The 19,943-nt window shown below is 40.7% G+C and overlaps 1 protein-coding gene and 1 pseudogene across 2 annotated transcripts in view; one reads left to right on the plus strand and one right to left on the minus strand.

Annotated features, from left to right (window-relative positions):
- The window catches only part of IP6K1 (inositol hexakisphosphate kinase 1), a 36,061-nt gene extending 16,184 nt beyond the window's left edge, over positions 1–19,877 (minus strand). Inside the window, exons 1-2 of one of the 2 annotated variants that reach the window (XM_016149955.2) lie at positions 19,694–19,877; positions 1–349 (exon numbers count right to left, since the gene is read on the minus strand). In XM_016149955.2, coding sequence (XP_016005441.1) covers positions 1–223 — 223 coding nt within the window. In that variant the 5' untranslated portion in view covers positions 224–349; positions 19,694–19,877. Of the gene's footprint in view, positions 350–8,296; positions 9,892–19,693 lie in introns of those variants that run through there. The other variant, XM_016149956.2, reaches the window with a different exon arrangement.
- On the plus strand, positions 6,511–9,479 carry LOC107513292 (annotated as a pseudogene).
- Positions 19,878–19,943: the final 66 nt, after the last annotated feature.

Below are 19,943 nucleotides of genomic sequence, written 5' to 3' on the forward strand. Positions count from 1 at the left end.
CTTTGTACTCAGGGGTGAACTCCTTCATTTCGGGGGGTAGGGACTCGTAGAAGCGCTGTTCCCGGGAGATGAGGGGCTTGCACACAGTGTGGTCGTCGTAGCGCATCATGCTGCTGTGTCCGCCCACCTGGTGGATGAAGGGCTCCAGGAGGACTCCCCGGTCTCCTGCCCGACTTGCGTTCTTGCCATACTGCCCCACTTCCATGGTTTGACAAACACACATTGCGTAGGGGGCCAGTTGCACACTGAAGGCAGAGGATGCAGCACATGGACCACAAAAGGAGAGCTAGGCAAGTCCTTCGTGAGCTGAAAGCCAACAGTCAGAATCTGTTCAGCTTATTCTTCTTTCCTAACATAAAGGAAGAGAGGAAAAGAAGGGATCAAAACATCTGGCAAGCTATGATTTCCCTAGAGTTCGCAGAACATCTGCTCCATGAGTAAGAACACGAATTCTGTTTTGTTCGCTGCTCTGTGTTCCCCAGCATGCACAACACTGCCTAGTGCCTGAGAGGCAGCTGGTATATTTTTGTTGAATGACGCATCTTTGATCACCTCCATCCATCTTTTTATGCACAATCTCTTCCTTTCTCAGTTCTCGGATTCCATCTAAGTTCTCTAAAGGCTTTAATTTTAGAGCCACAGTATATTACAACCATAGGAAGGAAACTGTCTCTCTTCACTTCACATTCAAAAGTAAGAGTTCAGGAAAAAACCACAAGGTGACACAAATTTATTCTGTCCAGACTTCCCACGACAGTCAGTACTGTAAGGGTCTCTGCCTGACTCAAAGAAAAGGTTTTGCCTGAGAAATCAGGTCAGGCTAGATTCCCAACTTTTCTGCTGAAGGTGCAAGGATCAGGCAGGGAAAACCATTCTGGGCTGAGCTATAGAATCATAAAAAAGTTTTGCTTTTCCCAAAGGAATTCGGGCTTCAAATTTCTTCTACTTGAAATCTATGGTCATCAATTTATGACCATGTCTCATACCACAGAGCTTCCCTTTCTGTCTGACTCTATACTAACCAGTGGGACAGGAAAAGCTCTTTGTAATGTCAATTTTCTCTCAAGAAAGTAGTTGGCACCTTCTTTTAAAAGATTTTTTAAATTAGGAATATATCAGCAAGACTACATCTGAAAGATTAAGTTTAAAAAAGAAAAACAAAATATTTGTAGAATAGGAATATGATTTTACCTGCAAGAGACAAGCCATTTTTTTACCTGAACCTCATAATTATGGACTTAATGGGCTATACAAGAATACTGCTGTGTCGACAGCCTGCCACCCTGAACAAGCCCAATCCTGTCTGATCTCGAAAGCTAAGCAGCATTGGGCCTGGTTAGTACTTGGATGGGAGACCATCCAGGAAGACTGGGTGCTGTAATCAAGTTTAAAAAAAATATATATTTAATCCAAAACTGCCCAAGAAACAATGTTCTATTTCACTGCTATCGATAAAACTGTTCTCCACTCCCACTCCCCCAAACAGATTGGCACCATCTAAATGGACATACTTCTTTGCTTCTCAGACCTCCTTTAGGATAAGGCGACTCCTGGTTCCAGGGAGCTTTCCCAGACTCCACTCTCTTTGACCATGAGTTCAGCACATACCTCTGTGGTCCCTAATGTAGCCGACTATTGTTTTCTGATGAAAAGGAAACTCCCAACTACTGAAGAACAAGCCCTTCGCTGATAACAAAGGGCGCCCTTCCCAAGGCCGAGTGTGGGACACCACAGCTCTATAATCTTTCATGTGTCTCTGAAGGCAGAGAATCTGAATTCAATCCAGGCCACAAGGCTGGTACCAAGATACTAAAAAAGAACCTGACCAAGAGATAATTCATTCTCTAATAACTAGTAATGAAACTGTCCAAATATCCAGATAATTAGCTAAGAACTGATTCTGTGATTCAACAAGAGGCAGACCATAAAAGAAACTTATACTTTACACTTTTGCCAATTTAGAATCTTACTGAACATGATCGTTTACACACTCATCTGAATATATGTCAATAAATGCTATTTTCCAGAGTGTAACTAATCCTCAAAGATCCTCTGACCTGATTTCAAGTAGTTTATGCCATTTTAGACACCTACAGCTTCTGTAGTCTTCTTCTAGACTTAAATTAAGGAACTACTAACATAAAGGAAAACCTGCAAATTCTTTAAAAGCTACGAAGTAGCAAAAATGTCAGATAACTGAAAAAATGAAGGACTCTAATTTCATTGCCATGAGTTAAACAACAACAAAAAACCCCACTAGTATAAGTTTTATTTGTTTTTGTTTTTGTTTTGTTTTGTAAATGACTCCAAAGTCTTCCTTAGGGGAAACTATAAATGGTCCTCTTTTTCCCACGTGGCAATAAACGAAGGGTCCCTATTTGGTTTGCAATCTAGTGGTGTTTCCCATGCGTCTGCTATCCGGAATTCACACTGCTCAAGTACATAATGTGCAGGGAAATCTTTGGCTAGGACAATAGTAACAGGATGGTTTTTAGGTTGCGACTAATAAAAAAAATACTTGTTTTTAAAAATATAACTACTAGACATCGTCTGCAAATATCACAAGAGCTCATGCAGGAGAAGAAAAGGCTTAGGTAAATAACCTACATATTATAAACATCTCACAAGTCTATTCATTCAAATACATTAGGACTTGCAATGTTTTTTTTTTTCTGTAAAAATCACTTTCCTTTGTAATTGCACCACTCAGAAATTCTTCCTTAGCCCCGCCCCCAAATGTTCTTTGATTCCTTAAGCAAAACTGTAATTTCCCATTTTGCAGTTTCTTCATAAGACCTGCACACTCTTCTCAAGATGCAAGTGAGGGCTCACTACACAGTTAGACTTTGTTCAGGCAAGAGCTGCAGGAGCAGACAGAATCTTCCCCTCCTATGGAACTCCTAAGGCATGTGAACAGTACAAGGAAAACAGGTACAGAAAGGAATCTCTATCTGAAACCACGCTGGGAGACAGAAGGGAAAAAATGGAAAGGCTCATTTCTCAGAGTCATCAAGCTGAAAGAAGGAATGAACAGTGAAAGGCCAATCAAGAACCAAGCTATTTAAAGTTCCTCAAGTTTCCATGCTGGGGAGGACATATACCAACTTTAAAGGAGGAAAGAAAAGAAGGGGTGCTGTAGGCGTAAAAAATAAGAGATTGTAAACTGACAAGGTCCTTGCAATCTGTGAGGGCAACCAAGGGTTGCCTTGCCTAAAAAAAAGAAAAAGAGAAAAATAAGAGGGGGTTGATAGCCAAGAAAAGAGTACTTCAACTCTATAGTCTTTTATTTCTTTTTTAAAAATTGGAAACATTGGTAAAATTGGTAAAATTTTAACATTTTTAAATCTACGTGTCAAGTACATTAATATTGTATTATCCTCTGAACTTATATTTCATTTAGAAAAAGGCTTCACAATGCTAAAAGCCTGATGTCAACACACAGTAAATGACAGAAGAACATACTAGCGATGGTTCCAAAGCGGGGTACGAATACTGTCACAGTTCCCTGGAAGTGGGAAGAAAATGTAAGCACTCCGGGATCTGGATTCTTCCACTCTCTCATCTTCCTACTACTCAGTCTCCTTTCCTGGTTCTTCGTCCTGGTCCTCTCTTGAACACCAAATTCATATATCCAACCGCCTTTTTGATCTAGGAAGTTTAAATTTAACATGGCCAATACAGAGCTCCTCCCCCACCCAAAAAGAATTCTTCACGACCTGCAGTCTTCCCCATCCCCAACCCCATTTTTACAGCTGCTCTCCCCAAAACCCTGGCAGTCATTCTTGATTTCTCTTTCCTTTAAACCCTTATCATGTAATCCCACCAACTCTAACTTCAGAACATATCCAGACCCAGCTACTTCTTCCCACCACCAATGCTACCAGCCTAGTGTGACCGCCAACATCTCTCACCTCCTAAGTGGTACCCCTGCTTCTATCATGACCTTCCTAGTCTCTCCTCAACACAGCAGTCACAGTGACACTTTTATATTCAACTGAGAGAGCATGTCTTCTCACTTCGAAACCCAGCGATGTCATCCACCTCACCCAAAGTAAAAATGCAATTTCCTTACCATAGCCTAGAAGATCCCGTAAGATCTGCATTCCTCCCCACCCATTTCCTCTCTGATCTGATTTTCTAGCCCTCTCCCCACTGCCTATTAATTACCTCACCCTCGTCACAATGGCTAGACACACAGGCACACAGCCACTTCATGGTCTTCGCGCCAGCCACCCCTCTGCTTAGACCACCTTCTCCCACATATCTCACAGCTAACTCCCTCACCTCCTTCAAAAGTCTCTGCTCATGTATCTTTCTCAATAAGATCTCACTGCCCTAAGTTTAAACTGAAAACCCACCTGCATGCTCCGTCCCCCTTAATCTGCTTTTTCTTTTATTCATGGTATTTTCCCCCTTCGGACATATGTTTTATTAATAATGTCTTTTTTTATTGTTATTATGATGTCAGCTCCATGAAGGAAAGGCTCTTTGTTTAGTTCATTATATATTATCTTAAATGCCTGGAGCAGTGTCTGGTACACAGTAGCCACGCGATAAAAACAGCTGAATAAATGCATGTATGCATGCATATAATACATAACAGGTGTGTACAGTAAGCACACAACATATGAAAAAATGTTTAAGGAGGACAAGTTCTTTTTTTTTTTTTTTTAATATTAGGGTTGTAAATCAAAAAATGTACAGACTTCTAACCTAGGGCTGCCAAAACCAGAACAAAGAGGTAACATGGCTTTACAGAGGACAAAGTACTTTGGCCAGAGAGGACAGAATTCCAAATCAACGAGAATGCAAAATTCTGTGCTTCAACTCTAAAAAGAATTGATATATGAAAGAAAAACAGTTGTTAAATGTCCCTGGATAAAGTGACAACAGAAACTAAACAAAATATGGAGGAAAAAGAAGACAGCCTAGGAGGAGCATCATTAGACCATTAAGGGTACACAAGAGAGAAACAAGGGCGTATTAGGCAAACGTACCGATAGTCTCAATTATAAAGAATGAACCAGATCAAAGAACTCAAACCAAATTTAGAAATTATGTTTTTTTAATTCAACACAACAAGCCTAGAAAGTGGCAATGAATAAAAGAAAGAGAAATTGCAATCAGATATGGTGGTGAACAAGGTCAGGACTATTTTAAGAACTAGGAAGGCACTGTCTCCACAGCAAGAGCGAGACAATACCTGGTCACCAAGCTCCTTAGTGGGGCGGGCACAGACACACCTCAAAATGGGGACCAGCAGACATGCATTCTAAGAAGCCTGGTTAGAATTCCAAATTCTGTGGCCAACATATTTTTATAACCCCAGATTAACCACTTGAGTTTGACATGGAATCTTTTTATAAAGAGAAGAATCTTTGGTGCCTTCACGTTGCATAGGAATGTTTGCAAATTTCCTCAAATTTTCATAAAAATTAGTTTTTAAACTCCATATTTCTACTAACTCTTCTAAAATGAAACATATCCATTCAAATACTAAAAGCGTAATGATGAAGTATCATGCTCTTTAAAAGTCGTATGAAATTTATTTAGTTTTTTAAAAATTAAACTGGTAAAGCAGAAATGTTAAGTAAAATTCTGGCAAAATTCCTCAGCAGAAAAGAACACAATGGACTGATAAATCACTTTAACCAAAAAAGAACTCACAAAGTTTGGGTTGTATAGCTCTGGACTTTATGAAAACTAATTTCAGAAATAATAAGCTGATCTAGACTCTGACAGAAAAAAGAGCAAAAATACCTTCAAATTCATTGACAAAACCACAGCGGAAAACTAACATGAAAGCTTGTTTGTTCTCTAAAGCATACACGGAAGGGAACCTAACGCCTTTCTAAAGTCCAACCCGGTCCTGCGATCACATCGGTGCTGATACAGATTAGGTGCGCGCAGGAGGGTGTGAGGGAACAGCCATCTTTTCCCCCACCCCACGCACTGGCTTGTTTCAAGCAGATACTCTTGCTTCTTCTCTTGAGAGGAGGGAAATCAGAAGGAACATTCTGGAGGTTAAGCAGGGCTGTGGACCTGAGCCTGCCCAACAGGGACTGGCACATCCTTCACCCAGAAACCAGAAATGTGTGCAGAGGCTGTGAGCAATCTGGGAGGTCTGCAACAAAGAGAAGGCAAAAAGGCTTAAAGGTATCTGTTTTGAGAAAAGATCACTGTTTAGGCTCCTGGGGCCTATCCCAGGAGCAAAGGACACAGTGGCATCTTCCTCGAGGATACCAGGCTGACAGCAAACAGGGGGCAAGAAGGAAACATGCCTGGCGGCCGGCCTTGATGTGCTAGCCCAATCAGAAACAGCCAGAACGGAATTAGTTTAGAGCAAAGGAAAAAAAAGCTAGAATCCAGTAAACCCATTTCCTGTTTTTACTGGACTCTAAAGATTAGAACCCTGTGCGTCCACTTATATATACGTGTGTGTGTGTGTGTGTGTGTGTGTGTGTGTACATAACAGGTTCGCCACCAGAACACTGCTAAATCTAGGCTAAAATGGGAAAGGAAAAGACTCACATCAACATTGTCATCACTGGACATGCAGACTCTGGCAAGTCTACCACTGGTCATCTGATCTACAAATGTGGTGGGACAAAAGAACCATCAAAAAATTTGAGAAGGAGGCTGCTGAGATGGGGAAGGGTTCCTTGAAGTACGCGTGTGTCTTGGATATTTTGAAAGCTGAACTACTGATATCTCCCTGTGGAAATGTGAGACCAGCAAGCATTATGTGACCATCGCTGATACCCCAGGACACAGACACTTTATCGAAAACGTGATTACAGACACATCACAAGCTGACTGTGCTGTCCTCATTGTTGCTGCTGGTGTTGGTGAATTTGAAGCAGGTGTCTCCAAGAACAGGCAGACCCCTGAGCATGTTCTTCTGCCTTACACACTGGGAGTGAAACAACTAATTGTTGGTGTTAACAAGATGGATTCCATCGAGCCACCTTTTAGCCAGAAGAGATACAAGGATATCGCTAAGGAAGTCAGCACCTACATTAAGAAAACTGGCTACAACCCTGACGCAGTGGCATCTGTGCCAATTTCTAAATGGATTGGTGACAACGTGCTGGAGCCAACTGCTAACCAGCCTTGGTTCAAGGGATGGAAAGTCATTCCTAAAGATGGCAACGCCAGTGGAACCACGCTGCGTGAAGCTCTGGATTGTATCCTGCCACCAAGTCGTCAAAATGACAAGCCTTTGTGTCTGCCACTCCAGAGAGTCTACAAGATCTGTGGTATTGATACTGTCCCTGAGGGCCAAGTGGAGACCAGTGTTCTCAAATCTGGCACGATGACCACCTTTGCTCCAGTTAATATAAAAACTGAAGTAAAGTTTGTTCAAATGTACCATGAAGCTTTGAGTGATGCTCTTCCTGGGGACAACGTGGACTTCAATGTCAAGAACATGTCTGTCAACGATGTTCGTCATGGCAATATGGCTGGTGACAGCAAAAATGACCCAGCAATGAAAGCAGTAACTTCACGGCTCAGGCGATTAGCCTGAACCATCCAGGCCAAATCAGTGCCGGATATGCACCTGTGCTGGATTGTCCCCTGCTCACATCACTTGCAAATTTGCTGAGAGGAAGGAGAAGGCTAAGCATCATTCCAGAAAATATCCAGAAGACAGCCCGAGGTTTTCTGAAATCAGGTGATGCTGCCATTGTTGATGTGGCTCCTGGCAAGCCTGTGTGTGTTCAGAGCTTCTCTGACTGCCCTCCTCTGGGCCGTTTTGCTGTCCATGACATGAGACAGTCGCTGTGGGTGTCATCAAAGCAGCAGACAAGAAGACAGCAGGAGCTAGCAAGGTCACCAAGTCTGCTAAGAGGAAAAGAATATTATCCCCAATACCTGCCACCCCAGTCTTAATCAGTGGTGGAAGAACAGTCTCAGAACTGTTTGTCTCCACTGGCCATTTAAGCTTAATAGTAAAAGACTGGTTAATGATCACAATGCATCATAAAACCTTCGGAAGGAGAATGTTTTGTAGACCATTTGGGTTTTTTGTGTGTGGCAGTTTTTAAGTTATTAGTTTTTAAAATCAGTTATTTAATGGAAACAACTTGAGCAAAAATCTGTCACAGAATTGTGAGACCCCATTAAAACAAAGTTTAATGAGGAAAAAAAGAAAATGTCTCAACTGTGCTAAAACAAATGGGAAAATAGGGGTTTGAGGACAGAATTTTAAGAACACAGGTCCCAAGTGTTACACAGGAAATGAAAGAGAGAAAATCAAAAGAAAGGAGAAACAAAGGTGCCCCATCCTTCTTACCTGAAACACTGTCTGCTCACGATTTGTATGGGGCTGTCCTTCACCAGAAGCCTCAGGAATACCCATGGTGTGACTACACAGTCTGCAGGTGAGCCATACCTGAATCAAGTCAGTCTGCCCAGCACATTCACGACTGAATCTAAACACAGTCAAACCCAGAGACTGTACATGTGGAAGGACAGGAGAAATGGTTCTAAAAGGAAGACAAAAACCACAAGACACTTAAAACGAGGCTGTCTGCAACGCTAAAACATGGAGCAGGGAACTTCCCGGACGTCCTATCTCCTACCGCCGATTCCACTGACGGCCCAAAACAAAGAAAGACGCTTCTGTACAACTGAAAAGAAGATGCGAAGGGACAGTACGGGTCTGTTCTCACAACCAAGGGTTCCAACATGACTGGTAACTCTCGTTCCTTCTCTTCACCTCCCTCTTGCTCTTTGGGGGAGAACCTGCTGCTCCACACAGGGGCTGACATCAGCCCAGGTTCTCTCCTCCAAGGACCATGTTCTTGGTATCCTATTCCTGCCCTCCTGGGAGACCTCTTCCCCTCAAGGCCCACAGTGTCGAGACTTCAGGGGACAGATTCAACAGGCTATCCCTCCAATCAGCACCGCACACAACACACTATGAAATATCATAACATCCATCCTGTGGATGAAGATTTTATTAGAGAGCACTCAGAAGCAGATGAGCAACACGCAGTTATAGTGAACATGGGAAAGCCTGTAAACAGAATAGGTAAGTGACCTGTTTAATGCCTCACAAAATGCAACAGTTTAATTGCTTCAAGCAGATTATATTCTAGCTGTGTTCTATCCGACAGGAAAACGCCAGAATTACTACATCTAAACAACTTTAAATAACAAAAAAGCACTTCTATCTATGTACAACCTATAGTTCCAGACAGATGGGGACTTCCACCCCCACACACAAACCCATCAACAACTTCCCAACTTAGAAAGTGTAGTGATGTCTTCAAAGAAACATCATTCCTTAAAAGTTGGGTTCCAAATCTCTTTGCTCCTCACACTTCCTTTCCTGACCCTCATGTAACTCATGAGACTCAATCTCAAAGCAATCGCACAATAAGTTATGTACCCTTCAATACATTTAATTCAACTATTTTCACTGTCAGTGAGTTAAATCTGAGACTATTTGTCCTATGTGCTTTACAGGATGAGGCAATATATGAGAAAACACTTTAAAAGTCTATACTATACTGATGTAACTAAAGCAATGTTAAAATTTTATAGCTTTAAAAGTATTAGAAATATAAAATTAATGACCCAAGGTTCTCCTTAAGAAGCTAGGAAAAGACTAAAGCAGAAAAAAAGGAAATAAAGATATGAACAGAACTGAATAAAACAGAGAAAAAAAGAAAATACAGTGTCAAAAACAAGTTTTTTAAAAAAAATCAATATAATTGATAAATCCTTTAGAGAAATGATCAGTAAAGAGAGACACAGATTACCACTTTCAGGGTTAAAAAATGGGAATATCACTACAGATTCTACAGGCTTTATAAGAATAATAAGGTGATATTATGAACAGCTGTATACCAATAAATTCAACAACTTAGACAAAATAGACAAATGCCTCAAAAAATACAACTTACCAAAAAAATAAATAAATAAAACTTACTAGAACTGATACAAGATAAAATATAAAATCTGAACAGCCTTATATTTATTGAGAAAATTGATTTTATCAAAAATCTCTTAACAGGAAAACTCCAGACACAGATGGATTTCACTAGTGAATTCTATCAAATATTTAAAAAAGAAATCACTAATTTTGTAAAAATTCTTTCATAAAACAGAGAGAAAAAACACTTTCCAACTTGTTTTATGAGGTCAGGTGTCCTGAAAAAAAAAAACCTAAGAACAAAAACACTTATCAAAAACAGAGGAGGAGGAAAAGATTCTAAACCAATATCCTTCATGAACACAGACACAAAAATCCTTTTAAAAAATTTTAGCAAAACAAATCCGAAGATATATAGAAAAAAATAATACATCATGACAAAATGAGAATGCAAGGTTGATTAAATACCCAAAGAGTAAATCGATGTAAATCATAGTATTAACAGAAAGAAAAAAAATATGATCATCTCAATGTCCAAAGGAGAAAGCTTAACAAAATTCAATACCCATTCATGATTAAAAACTCTCCAGCAGCAAAACTAAAAATAGAGAAACTTGCTTGCCTGATAAAAGGAATTTATGGAAAAACCTGAAAAACCTCTAGCTGACATCATACTCAATGTGAATTTTTTTAAAACTTCCATTGTACAATTAAAATAGGGCAAAGATGTCCATTCTCACCATTTCTATTCCACATTTTATCAGCTAGTACAATAAGGCGAGAAAAAGAAATCAAAAGCATAAAAACCAGAAAGGAAGAAATAAGACTTTATATAGATAACATGGTTGCTTACAGAGAAAATGCTCAGGAATCTACAACTTCTGAAACTAATAGGTGAATTTGGTAAAGCCATAAACTACAAGGTCAATACACAAAAGTCAATTATATTTTTATATGCTAGCAACAAACAAAAAGAAAACAAAACAAAATTTAAAAACAGTTCATGAGAATGACAACAAGGAAAATGGCAGAGTAGGGAGCTCCAGGATGCTTCTCTCCCCCCAACCAACTACTGAGATAGCAGCAACTGCCTGAAGGAACTGTTGGAACTCTGAAGACTAGTTGGAAAACATGAAGCTTTCAGGGTAGAACCTGATGAAGAGGCTGGTGAATTTTGGTAAATTTCAGCCTTTTTATGTAGCAGTTTACCCAACCCCCAGCCTCACAGCAAACAGCAGAAGGAAGGCTGCCCTAATTCCCCATGCAGCTTCTGGAGGCTAAGGTGGGCCAATAAAGACCTTGTCCTCCAAATATTAGGGTTGTGCATTCTGATTGATGATGGCTGCTTTTGATCACCAAGAAGCAGGCAGAAGCTGATGACCATTGTTTCAACACACACAGTCTGAAATGGTTTCCAATGGATTTAAGATGATAGTAGTTGTTTTATTTTTCCTTTTTGGGGAAGCCAGACATTTAAGGAAATCTTAATCATGTCACTGGCTAACTGAAGAGATACATGAACAGAAATTTCAATGACCACATACAACAAAGAATAAATTAGTTTAGAAAAGTCACGGATAAAAGTCTCTACCACTTAATAAGCAAAATCTAGCAATCCCCGAGGAGTGGGAGAATCAGATTTCTCCAGTTACCAGAACACAATATTCAAATGTCCAGTTTTAACAGAAAAAGACAAAATGAAAAAAAAAAAATACAATTAATGCCTATTCACAGGGAAAAGACTTTTTGACTCCTTCCTCCCTAAAAAAAAATCCTCAAAGAAGCAAAGACATTGGAATTATTATTAGTCAAAAATGTTATATCAATTGTCATAAATACATTCAGTGGGCTAAAGGAAACCACGGACAAAGGAAATCAAAATGATACATGAACAAAATGAAAATATCGATGAATGACCAAAATTATAAAAAGAAACCAAACAAAAATTCTGTAGCTAAAAAGTACCCTAACTGAAATGCACAGGGGTGGGGAGGAGATCACTGGAGGGGTTCAACAGCAGAGCTGAGCACACATAAGAAGTATCAGTAAACCTGAAGGTAAGACAATTGAAATTACTCAGATGCAAAACGTAAAAAGAATACGGAAAAGTAAGAAGGACCTGTGGGATACGACCAAATGTAACAATATATGCATTATAGAAATTTCAGAAAGAGAGGAGAGAAAAGAGGGCAGAAAAAATATTTATAAAAATAATGGTCAAAACCTTTCCAAATCTAAAGAAAGACAAATGTCTCCTCATACAAGGAAAACATAAATAGATAGATAGGTAGGTAGGTAGGTAGGTAGGTAGATAGAAAGAAAGAAAGAAAGAAAGAAAGAAAGAAAGAAAGAAAGAAAGAAAGAAAGAAAGAAAGAAAGAAAGAAAGAAAGAACGAACGAACTACATCAAACTAAAATGTTTTTGCACAGCAAAGGAAACCGTCAACAAAATGAAGACAACCTACTGAATGGAAAGATATTTGCCAATGATACATCCGATAAGGGGTTAATATCCAAAATATATCAAGAACTCATACGACTTAACACCAAACATTCCAATTAAAAATGCGCAGAGGACCTGAATAGACATTTCTCCAAAGCGGACATACAGATGGCCGACAGACATGAAAAAATGCTCAATGTCACTATCAGAGAAATGCAAATTAAAACCACAGTGAGATACCAGCTCACATCTGTCAGAATGGCCATCATCAGTAAGTCAACAAACAAGTGTTGGTGAGGATGTAGAGAAAAGGGAATCTTGTGCACTGTTGGTGGGACTGCAAACTGGTGCAGCCGCTATGGAAAACAGTATGAAGGGTCTTCAAAAAATTAAAACTAGAACTACCATATGACCCAGCAATTCCACTTCTGGGTATTTATCCAAAGAAATCCAAAACACTAATTCGAAAAGATATATGCCCCTCTATGTTCACCGCAGCATTATTTACAATAGCCAAGATATGGAAGCAACCTAAGAGTCCATCAATAGACGAATGAAAAAAGAAAATGTAGTATATACATTCAATGGAATATTAACCATAAGAATAAAATCTTACCATTACAACAACATGGATGAACCTAGAGGGTACTATGCAAAGTGAAATAAGTCAGACAAAGATAAATACAGTATGATTTCACTTATATGTGGACTCTAAAAATCAAAATAAAATAGAAACAAACTTACAGAGAACAAATTGATGGTCACCAGAGGGAATGGGTGTTGAAGGGCTGGGTGAAAAAGGTGACGGGATTAAGAAGTACAAATTGGCAGTGACAAAAGAGTCACGGGGATGTAAAGTACAGCATAGGGAATACAGCCAATGACATGTAATAACTATGTATGGTGGCAGGGCACACTGAGTACTGATACTCCCTGGCTTTGTGGCCTAAACATCTTATTCTCAGTTTCCTCAAATGTAAAATGAATATGCTACTGCTTATCTCAAAAGGCTATTAAAAAAGAAATTCCTTCTCTCATCCATTTAGTTATTCAAGAGAAAAACATGCAGACCAAGAAATAAGGATTCCAGTTGAACAAGAGGAATATTCCATATAGGTTCTCTCTCCTAACAAACTATAACAAATACCTTAAATGACAAAATATAGATCCTTAAAATTTTTTAACAAAATGTCCTCCGAAGACGCAGAAAATTTAAAGAGTAATTTTCTCACCTCAACAAACTCCCACATGAAATTTTCATTCATTTAAGTCGCCACTTTACCTTCCATTCAGAAACTATATTAGCAGCTCTATAAGAATCAATTTCATTATTTAAAAGATTTGGAGAGCTTTAAAAGAGAATTCTGATAACCAAATTCTTGACTACAAAGAAACCAGCAGTTACTGTACACTGTCCCAAAAAGTCAATAGTGAAACAAAATACAATATGCCAAACAGCGCTTTGAAAAGGCAGAGTGTAAATGATTTTTAATGGGAGGGGAGATTTAAAGGATGAACACTCATCACCAAAAGCAAAGCTTGCTGCTTCCAGAAATTAGAACACCAGGTAGGATCCTCTGGTTGGTGCTAGTTTTCAAATACCACACATGGAAGATTATCAGACAAGGAAAGATGAAGCTTTAAAAAGTTACACGTGAATTATGTTCCCAAATATGTTCCACACGAACAGCAGTCTAATGAGGTAGTACCCACCGTGGTAACTGGGCCTGAACACATTACGAAGGCACAAATCGCCAAGGCCAGGCTCCACAGAGAGATGAAGGATGAATTTTGTGAACCCTGTGCATGACCAAGAAAGAAGCCTCCTGGCCTCCATCAATTAACAGAAATCTAGAAACGTAACAGGTATAGAAATAAATTCTAAAGCAAATAGATCTCCCACAATCTAGAAGCTTATGTCTACTTGCAATAGTTCCTGATTATTTCAACATCCAACCTCAATAGAGTATCCATTAGTTCCTGATTCAGTATGGGTAGATCTGGAAATCTGGCAAAACTGAAAAATAAGGCTTGAAGTTGAGGACTACGAGGGAAGAAAAGCAACAAAGCTGGGCCCAGAGTCCGTAGGGCTGCTCTTCAACTTTCCCTGACGCAATGTCCCTCCAATGCAGTCTGGGAGTTAGAGCAATTCTACTGTTAAGTATTGATTCAATGAGAAATTAAAACATATGCACACATAAATACTTGTACGAGAACATTTATTGAATTTTTATTCATAACCAAAAACTAGAAACAATCCAAATGCCCATCAGCAAATGGTATAGCCATATAACAGAATACTACTCAGCAGTAAAAAGGAGCAAACACAGCAAAATGGATGAACCCTGAAAACATCATACTGAGCCACAAGAAGCTAGATACAAAACACTATATAATCAATTCCTGTTATTTATAGTAATTACATCTATAAAGTCACTGTGAACACCGAGTTAGTAAATACTGAACCAGTGCTCCTGGGGTTAAGTTTCTGTGAGCCTCTGATCAAACATTTTTGTTAATCAATCAATACATAACCTTCCAGAATTATATACATACTATACAGAACCTCTTATGTATATTTCTGTTTAAAGACACTTTAATATATATTGTTGACTCAACAATGAACTCTCAGCCAATGGCACAAAAACTCACGCCTAAACAAAACTTTACACTTCTTCATAAGTATGGCACATCTTGTCCTTAGGAAGAATAGATAGCACTATACTTGGGAGCCATTTGAGGCAACAAAATCACCAACAAAATTTAAAAAGCCAAGGCATTTAATACATCACAAAAAGACACTTTGTTTACAGTATTAGAGCCGAAACAAGAAAGCAGACTGGCGCCTTGTCCCACCTCAGCTGGGAACATGCACATCAGGCAATTCAAAATTTTTACCATTTCTGGTCTGTGAAGGGTATTCTTTGTCCAGTGAAATGGCTCAACTTTAATACATCGCCAAATTTAAAAGCCAGGAAATTTCACATAAAAATCCAGATTTCTGGTTTTCTTTAAAGATCAAGGTCACAAGATGTGGTAACAGATGGCTGGAACTAAGCGAGTGACCTTTGAGATAGGGGCTGTGCTTAGTTGACCCTACTACTCCCCACCACTCCCCACTACATTACACCCCGCTTCCCGAATTTACTGCCACCTGGCCCCTGAGGTAAATGCATCATTTAACAACCCGAACGTTTATAATAAATTGCTGACTGAAGAAAAGTCCAAATCAGTATGTACAACATGATCTCATTTTTGTAAAAGTTACAACACAGGGGAAAATTTCCGATTATACACTAAAACACTAACAATGAAGTTAAGGATGACCCTTTATTTTTATTTCTTCTTATTATTCATATATTTTTTTAAACTAGTGAATGTTATTTATATAAAAGTTTTCATAACAGCTTTGAAATATAATTCACACATACAATTCACCCATTTAAAGTGTACAATTAATGGTTTCTAGTATATTTGCAGACGTGTGCAGCCATCACTACAACTTTAGAACATATTAATCACCTCAAAAAGCAATCCCATATCCTTCAGCTATCATTACCCTATCCTCTCATCCACCTCCAAGCCCTAAGCAACCCCTGATCTACTTCCTGTCTCTACAAATTTACCAATTTGGGACACTTCATATAAATGGAATCATATGTGATCTTGTGTGTTAAGCATAACGTTTTCCAGGTTCATTCAGGTTGTAGGATGTTAGCACTTCATTATTTTATATTGCTAAATAATATTGCATTTTATATTCATAGACATTTTATTTATCCATTATCAGCTGATAGACATTTAGGTTGTTTCCTCCTTTGGCTATCATGAATAAATGCTGCTATAAATATTCACATACAGGTTTTTGTGTGGACAGATGTTTTCATTTCTCTTGGGTAAATAACTAGGAGTGGGATTGCTGGGTTATAATGGCAACTCCATGTTTAACAATTTAAAGAATTGCCAGACTGTTTTCCAAAGCGGCTGCAACATTTACATCCTCACCAGCTGTGTGCGAGAGCACTGGGCTGGTTTCTCCACACCCTCGCCAATACTTGTCGTTATCTGATTTTTTGAGTCTAGAATAATCAAAGTTCACAAGTGTTAATTCCACCATAACACACCCAGGGTTTTATATATTTCAAGGTATTCTTCATGGACATTAAATTTTAGACTTCAAGAGTCCAGTCCTAGACCTGCTCCCCTAGCCTGCCCACCTTTAGTAAAACGAGGAGGCAGGAATAAGCGAGCTACACCCCCACCACAAATAAAACTTTTACAGAAAAGATCAGCAGCAGATTTTCTAAGCGTTCAACAAAACAAAGTCCCTAACTGGGATCTGGCACTGAAATGAACATGTGTTCCCATCAAAACACATTTGTAATGCCTCCCACATAAATGTAACTTCAAACCATAGCAGCACACGTGAGTGTCTTGATCACCTTTCATAAAAGAACCAAGATGTCTTAGGTTTTCCCAGTCAGAATCCATCACTCAAATCCTGCTGTAGTAGGAAAGGAGAAATGAAATCTGATTTAACATTGGGGCAAACACACATATCCAGTGGCACAAACATACACAAGGCCTGGCAGCGCCCTCACCCCGAGCCAGAGTGCACTAGACAGCCTTCCCCAGCTCTGCCCAGCAGTGCTCAGTCTCAGGGCAGCACTGGGAGAAGAGCAAGCAGCGAATACTGCGGACAGCAGCCCACGGTAGCGCTGAGGACAAGCGCCAAGAAGAGGGTCTAAGAATTTTAGCACCCAGGGAGTGACACACTCACCCAACACATATTTTCCAAGAGTAAAACTGGCAACTTAGCCAGGAAGGGGGTGGGCCACACAGTCCCCCTGAGAATTACTGCTTTCGGGCCTCCATTCTGCACTCTGAGCAAGGGACTCCATAAGGCACTGGAGTCAACTTGTGGTACCTACCACTTCAGGCAAGGCAGAAGATGGAGCTCCATGGCCACCAAATCCCCCGTTTCTACTTGCCCATTTCCTTATTTAATTAAGAGGGTGTTTCCAACTCTAACAAATTTAGCACATTTTTGTAAACATTTACTCCTCATCTACTATATATATGCAGGTGCACAAAGACACAAAAATAGTCTCTGTTAGGAAAAGGGATTAAGTCTTATCAGAAAAAACAAAAATTATTTTTAAAAGAGCAAATACTATTGTTTTTGTATAAGAGCAATACTACTACTGCAGTTCAGAGGAAGTGGAGCGTCCCAGGAGCTGAAATGTTAGGGGAGTGTTTTGCAAAAAAGGTGGGAAGGGCCTGAGCTGGACTCTGGAGAAAAGAGGAGCTGAAGGAAATGGATATCCCAAAGTGGGCAAAAGCCACTGGATTCAGCCGGCAAGAGGAGTTGTGTAGGGAAATAACTAACGTGTGTGGAAGGTTTAGTAAACTACTTAGTTAGCGGGGACTAGGCTAAACCCTAGAGAGGCAGGGGCTGAGGCCAGCAGGGCAGCAGCGCTGTACCTTGAATGCCACAAAAGGACATCGGATCTCATCCCATAAACCTGACGTTAGGGTAGGATCTCCATCCAGTCAATGAAATGTTGTGTTGCTCCTAGAATTAAAAGTGCTGACATTTACAGGTAAATTATGTAAAGAAGAAGTTTAAGTGGAAGGAGGATCCACTATTGTAACAATATTCTTACTCATTTGCACTTAAAAATGCCCAGCCCAGAAGTACTGTTTTTAACTATCTTTGGGTAAAATCAAGCTGAATCAAGCATTATCTACCTCTCATAAATATTCATGAGGTTGCAAAAACATTAAACAAAGGCAATAAAAGTTCTTAGATATTCTACAATTTCCTTGGGGCAGCACTTCTAACAGAGGATTACACCAAAGATGAACTTTAACGGGCCCTTGATCCCTCCCCCCAAAAAAACTGTATGCAAAAGTTAGTGTTGAGAACTTAATAAAAAGAGTGTCTCTACGCAAAGAAATCCTAAACAGGTGAGAAGTTAACAGACTAGATCCTAACTTAGGGATATTTAAACAGAAACCAGCAAGAATTTAACTCTGTGGCTGCCTTAAATTTCTAAAGGAAGCCTTAATCAAAGGGGGGAGCTGGTCAGCTTGGGACAATTTTGAGAAGCTCCTAAAATGTTAATGCCTCCCTCCTTTCTTATCAAGAACTGCCCAAGGAAATGCTCTCACCAAGGTCAAAACTCATTCAAGAGTCAAAAAATGGCAGGAGGAAAGGCAACGAAATAAAGACTACTGAAAAAAAGACTCTTCTCACAAGTAAAGCAGCCAGCAACAGGCCACCAGCCTCCTCTGGTTTCAGCGTCTGTTCTCCAAAAGGATCTCACTGAGGAGCTGGTTTCCTTCAACATTCATTCTAAAGATGACAAGATCCAAGCACACAAAATACTGCTGCCTTACTTAATGGTCTTGTATTTTAGCAATACAATGAGACTGTGCAGAGAAGCCAAGAGATCGCAGAGAAAAAAAATGTGTTTTGGAGCACTCAGAACTCTCTGGACACCTAGCCCAGGGTCTCACAGGAAGAGGGCCCTTCAGTCTGTTTTCACTGGACAAGAGACATTTAGTCTGTTAAAAGTTCATTTGGCAATTCCATACCATCCACAAGGACCAAAAACCAAAAAAAGTTTCATTTAGTTTTCTGATTCTACACTTCCTTTGTCTCGTTATACAGGAAAAATATATCTTTAGGAGATAAAAATCAACCGAGTCATCACCGTAAAACTCACTTTCTCCTAGGGTAAAATGAGGAAAATCATACAGCTCCACAAAGTGGTGGTCGAGAACCAAAAAATTACGCCGCAAAATAGAAGTCGGGCATCATGGACATTTAACCAGGCCCTTCAGGAAGAAACGAACCGTGATGTCCAAGGAGCACAGGAGACAAACGCCGGGCAGAGGGCCTGCGCCCTTCCAGATCGCAGGGCCGTGACATCGGCCTGCCCGGTCGCGGGGGCTTTCGGCTGTTTCGTCTGGTCTTAGTCTCAAGCCGTCTGAAAATCACTCGCAGGAGCGACATCTAAAAGGTTCGTGTATTTCTCACCCAGGAGCGACACAACGCCCCGGAGAGCATCAGGCTGGCACTGGACACGTTTCAGCACTGCGGGTCGGCAGAGCCCAGGGCTTCCGTCAGAGAGGCTAGTTTCCCGCTGCCCCGCGAGCCGCCCTCACGCACGGGGCTCCCGGACCCTCGAGGCCGTTCGCCTCACCTTGGCGCCACCACCTAGGAGGCTCCGCGGGCGGCCAGTCTTCAAATGATGCTCGGCCGATACCCAGCCCTGCGCGCGCCCGCTCCAACCCCGCGCCCGCCGCCGCCCGCCCCGCGGCCGTCAGGCCGGTCTACCGGCCCGGCTCCTGTCACTCACCGGACTGGCCCGGGCAGCGGGCGCCCACGGCTCCCCACGGGAGCTGGGCCCCCCGGGCCTCCAGGTTTCTGCCCGCCCCCTGGCAGGCAGCGCAGGTGGCTGAGCCCCGCAGCAGCGGCCCCGCACCAGCCGCTCGGTCCAGCTCCCGGCGCTGCCCACTGGGTACGGATCAACAACAAGATGGCGGCCAGCCGAGGGGGCGGGGGCCGGGCGTCATAGTAACCAGGGCTGCAAAGAACCCGCCCCCAGC

This window comes from Rousettus aegyptiacus, unplaced genomic scaffold (assembly GCF_014176215.1).
Source record: "Rousettus aegyptiacus isolate mRouAeg1 unplaced genomic scaffold, mRouAeg1.p scaffold_m13_p_4, whole genome shotgun sequence".
NCBI lineage: Eukaryota > Metazoa > Chordata > Mammalia > Chiroptera > Pteropodidae > Rousettus > Rousettus aegyptiacus.